Below are 5,675 nucleotides of genomic sequence, written 5' to 3'. Positions count from 1 at the left end.
CAGGTACTAAAGAATGTATTTGTACAGGCACTGTAGAATGTATGTAAAGTGTATTGTGCAGGTACTGGAGAATATATGTACTGTGTACTGTATATATTTCTGTACAGGTACTGGAGAATGTATGCACAGTGTACTGTATATTTATGTACAGGTACTGGAGAATGTATGCACAGTGTACTGTATATTTATGTACAGGTACTGGAGAATGTATGCACAGTGTACTGTATTTTTATATACAGGTACTGGAGAATGTATGCACAGTGTACTGTAAATTTATGTACAGGTACTGGAGAATATATGTACAGTGTACTGTGTACTGTATATTTATATACAGGTACTAAAAAATATATGTACAGTGTAATGTATGTTTATGTGCAGGAACTGGAGAATATATGTACTGTGTACTGTATATTTATATACAGGTACTGGAGAATGTATGCACAGTGTACTGAATATTTATATACAGGTACTGTCTGAGCCCAAACAGTGTGCCGCTGCAAAAAAAAGTTGATTTATTTAAATTATGTAATTATTTTTTTGTTGTAATTTTTTTTTTACCTGTCAGCAACCAATCTCGATGTATAAGTGAACTGCTGCATTCTTGAAAACAAAAGCAAAAAAATAGATTTAAAAAACATATACAGTATACAGTATAGCTTGTTTTTTGTATCCAATAAAAGTCAAAATTTTGCGGTAGCTTACATGACCCCAAGAAAATTGTATGGCAGGTCAAAATTTTGCATCAGAGTATTTTTTTCCAATTTTGGAAATCCGCCATTGGAAGATTAGAGCCAGTTACATGGACGCGAAGCGCCCTTTAAGCCTGGTATATAATATATCAGTTAAGAACATTTCCGTGGTTCTACCGAGTTTACCAGTATCATCATTTGAGGCAAAAAGGGGTTCATGACTTTATGATCGGACATACAAACACACAGACAAACAGAGATTACTACTAGATATATAGAGATAAATAGTCTTGATAGATAGATAGATAGTCTTGATAGATAGATAGATAGTCTTGATAGATACCTCCTTGCTTAAAGATAAAAGCCATTTGTTGTTCCCCCTTTCCTGCAAACTAAAATATAAAAAGTTATATTTTTTACATTTAAAAGATTTTTCGAAAAATATTAGAATATTAGGATCGGAATATGCAAACTTTTCCCCCCTTTAAGTTTCATTGATTTAATGACTAGACAAATAGTCAAACAAAACAAAACCCAAGACAAAGGTTCAAAAGTTTCAACCTCTGGATTTATTTATTTTAAAGGAACTGTAAGCATAATTTTAAGTGACCTTCCACCATGCAAAGATGGCAATGCAAGATTCCCAAAGGTACCCTTAAACCCTTTGGTTTGTCAAGGTTGTCGGAGTTATTCTCATTAATCTACAAGAAGACTTTTATTTGTAGAACATTTTATTATTAATATTAATATTTACTTTCTAGAATTGGCTGAAAATAAATATATTGGAAACCGTTTTTACTGTACTCTCAAGCTGTGTTGAGTTCACACTGTATGTAGCGTACACCACGTTCTACTGGAATTCAAGTGGTTTCTAGAGATTTAAACACCGAGCTCTCTTTACTCGATAAACAGTCGAAGGTTTGTAAATCGGGCATTGTCCTCTTTGCATGGAGGATCACTTGAAATTACGCTTACAGTCCCTTTCAGCAGACTTGATATTTACCTTTGGTGAAATATCCAGGTTATTAGTTTCAACATCTTCTTCATTCTCATTTTCATAATCATCATACTCTTCATCCTCATTACCTCCAACCATATAGTCATTTCCATGTTCTTCGATGGAGGAGGTTTCGGAGGAGTTGGAGGAAATTTCAAGGTCGGAGGAGATAGAAGATTGATTTGTTTTTCCAGCCAATAGGAGGCCATTCACCAGGGTATAGTTGCAACTTAAATATCAATCATTATTATCATTATTATCATTATCATTATTATTATTATTGTTTCTATATATTCAAAAATATTTTATAATATTTCTTTAGAAATAAATGGAAATTCGCGGTTTTCTTTAATACTTTCTATCAATGATTTTTTCCCGTCACTTTTTTACTTTTAGATCAACTTAGAGTGAAAAGATAAACTCAAATATGTTCCATATCCCAGAAGTTGATTAATATTAATTAATTATTAAATGATATAATATGTAATAGAATAAAGTTATTGTAAGATATCCGATGTTCTACTAAAGTAAAATCTTTTAGGTTTTCTATCTTATTTATAACTTCTCTTATTGAAGAGTAAAAATGTGTTTAAATTCATAATACGTAACCAAGCGTTAAATCAGAACTAGAGGAACACCGAACAACTGAATAAATTTGCTAATTTTTCTCTTGTGCGTAAAATGAGCACTATAGGAGCAACGGAGTCACAAACCCGTAACAGTATTGTGAATTGAATTCGACCTTCTCCTCCAGGTTTGTTTGATCCACTCTAAATAACCGAAAGCAAATTTTCGAAATCCGAGTGGAAATTTGCTCAGAGTAAAATCTCATGCAGTTCATTGCATCAATAATCCGCTAAATTTACTTTCTGAGTTTACATTAGACTGCATGTGTTTAGTGTATCCTCAAAGTATTTCTTAGAAAAACCAGAATTATAAAATATCAGTTTTTTTTCTTGTAATTTGTTGAATTATCTCTGGAAACTATCCGAACAGATTCTTTGAGAGAAAGAAGGCGTAATTACAAGTGACCCTTGAGCCTCAAGCTGATCAGTGATGTGAAAAAATGTCGTCTTTAATTTTTTGTAAAGCAATAAACGCGGAAGTCACTTTTGGAGAGCAATAAAAACATGGATAACTAATAAATACTTGATCAGACAAAGCGATCAAGGGTACCGTTGTGAATCCGACATGCCACTCTATAAATGACGGACACTTGAAATGACGGTACAGTTCCTGTAATAAAATCCTGAAAACCTAAAAATCTCAACCTTATGCTTGGAAGGATTAAAATGGTAATCCATATATGGATCATTGTGTTCACTGTATAGTGTAAATATATATCAAGTTACACTCGTCTGTATTGCATACTTTATACAACTAAACAATTTAAACAGTTAAATAAATCATATTTACAGCTTTGATCAGATGGTTTGAAATATCGATAGTGTTCATCATCGGAATAAAAATAAAATATAATATGCAAGATCTGATTGTAACTTTTTTTATTATTCGACACTGTATAGTTAAAAATTTCTTTATCCCACGTTGAACTGAAGTAAGTTGCACGACGGATTTAAATCATGTATTTAATTATGACTTTTTTTATTGAATCATTATCATGATCATTCGACGAAAAAAATGTTTTGAATTTCTTATATATGCATACTTGTGCAATGTGAAGAAAAATCAAGCCTAGAGTAGGTACGAGGTCACAAAGTCTGACCAGCAATGTCTCCTCTTGTCTAGTTTACTGTTGTCTGTGCAGGGTGTCCCACGAAACAAGACGGTTGCTGGTGAATAGTTTTAAATGTCTTCTTCCATAAACTATATTAGATACAGGGTGTCCCACAAAACATGGCAGTTGTTGAATAGTTTTGAATGACTTCTTCTATATTCTGTATTTATAGATATTGAAGACTTTTTTGCAGCATATTTCGTTAAAAAAAATATTTTAATTTGATATCAATTTTACTATAATTTGACTGCTATATTATATTTATTATATTTTTTACTATTCATTAAGAAACTTAACAAATTTTGGAAGAAGACATTTTAAACTATTCACCAACTGTCATGTTTCGTGGGACACCCTGTATAATAATAACATAACAACCAATACATAATATAAAAGGATTTTGCAGAATTTTCTACTTTTTCAAAAAAAATAAAAAAAAAAAAAAACTTTGGAAGCGACATTCTTTAATTCTGACAAAAAAATCATAGACTCTTACCTTAAAATAATCTTAGTTTTCCCTTCTTTCATAATTGTAAAAATCAAAAAAAAAATCGGATTTTTATTTAACGATCATTAAATTTGTCTGTTTTGTCTTTTTTTCTGTTTATGATAATATATGAGAAAAAAAGTTTACGGAAAGATTGGACGGGTCGTAATATTTTTTTGGACCTTGAACTATGACAGCTGTAAATGTGTTTGTAGTTGTTACAATAAATCTTTGTAATTGGATATTCAAATTGCAACAGTTTTGCAGCAAATTAAAAGGCATTATTTTCAGGCAAACAGACACTAATAAATCACAAGCAAATGCCTCGGTAAAAATTGTAAAATAAATAGGGGTTGTCATAGGTTTGTTGAAAAGTTTGTGTGAAAACTGAAAACGTCTTTTTCAGTAAATAATTCAGATTTGAAAAAAATAATTTGGTAAAACAATGCAAAAACGCGCAAAATGGACTCAGGATCATGCAAATTTCACCTTAAAACGTTTTGGGCCGAACCTGAGCATAGCATTTCAGCATATGTGTCGAGAAATTTTATTGACCTCCATTTTGACCTCCACAAATGTAGAAACTTAGAAAATAGGAGAAAATATCAAATTTTTGACATCAACCTTATTATTTTAGTTTTATCAGATGTGTTTTAAAATTTTAGCAGCCACGCCCGTTATATCCTTATATCCATATATTAGACTTTCATTTTCACATCCTTCCATAATAATGCCCTCTAAAGGGGTAAAAAATGGGTCATGTTAGGTATCAAATCATAGTTTATAGGAGTTCTAATTCAATTATATAAGGCCTTTTTTTAACAAAGATGATCCTAAAGGTCTTTGACCTCTGGAGGTACAAAATATAAAAGCAATGAAAATAAGTCATGTTCGGTATAAAATTATAGGTTTTCTGGCGTTCCAATTCCAGTATGAGACCCCTTTAGATCATAGATGCTCCTAAAGGTATATATCCTTCAAATATAAATGACCTGCAGAGGTCAAATGTAGAATTAATTAAAATGAGTCCAATGAGGTATCATATCATAGGTTTTTGGTGTTCCGATTCCAATCTGAAACTCCAGAATTAGAACGAAAATAAATCTATGATTAGATACCTAACATGACCCAGTTTCATTGAATTTACATTTTAATCTCTTTTACAGGGTTACCCACAAAGAATGAGACTTCAGAGACGATAATACAGAATTGTACTGTCTGTTTTCTCATATTTATGTTTCCATAAAACGGTAAACCTGTTTCTTTTCTTACCAGATCATTAAATAGTCCAATAAAAGACAAATTCAAGACAAAAGACTTGGTTTATCTATACGGTGATAACCAGAAAACTCTGGAATAGGAGGACGACTTTCAGGCTTAATTTATGACTTTGAATAGTCCAATATGAACATGAGACACCGAAATTGTGCAGTGTAAACAGACACAATTCACTTAATAACTAATTTAATAAAATACTGGAAAAACTATTTGCTTTGTAAAAGCATCAAATACGCTAAAATAATGCTTTAAAGTCGTCTTCCTATTCCACAGTTTTCTGGTTATTACTGTAGAATAGTCATATTTTAAGATTTTCAGCTCGTCTGTACTCTGTACAGTCTTAGTACAGTCTTGGTACAGTCTTAGTACAGTCTTGGTACAGTCTCATCCTTTATGCAGGTACATACTTAATATATATATAGATAATATGTTGTAAGATAAATGACGAATCGAATATAAAGTAAAAATAAAGAACTGGATATTTCT

The 5,675-nt window shown here is 31.4% G+C and overlaps 1 protein-coding gene across 1 annotated transcript; it reads right to left on the bottom strand.

Annotated features, from left to right (window-relative positions):
- Positions 1–456: 456 nt before the first annotated feature.
- On the bottom strand, positions 457–3,066 carry LOC111716832 (uncharacterized). Its single transcript, XM_023492326.1, has 5 exons — positions 2,958–3,066; positions 1,693–1,915; positions 1,033–1,081; positions 559–600; positions 457–494 (listed from the first exon to the last, which is right to left on the bottom strand). Exons 1-5 carry the CDS (start codon positions 2,999–3,001, stop codon positions 457–459), a joined length of 396 nt encoding a protein of 131 aa, XP_023348094.1. The 5' UTR covers positions 3,002–3,066.
- Between the last annotated feature and the right edge of the window lie 2,609 nt (positions 3,067–5,675).

Source organism: Eurytemora carolleeae, unplaced genomic scaffold, assembly GCF_000591075.1.
Source record: "Eurytemora carolleeae unplaced genomic scaffold, Eaff_2.0 scaffold2213, whole genome shotgun sequence".
In the NCBI taxonomy this organism is placed as follows: Eukaryota; Metazoa; Arthropoda; class Copepoda; order Calanoida; family Temoridae; genus Eurytemora; species Eurytemora carolleeae.
The sequence above is the reverse complement of the archived record's forward strand: the minus strand, read 5'-3'. Positions and strand labels throughout refer to the sequence as shown.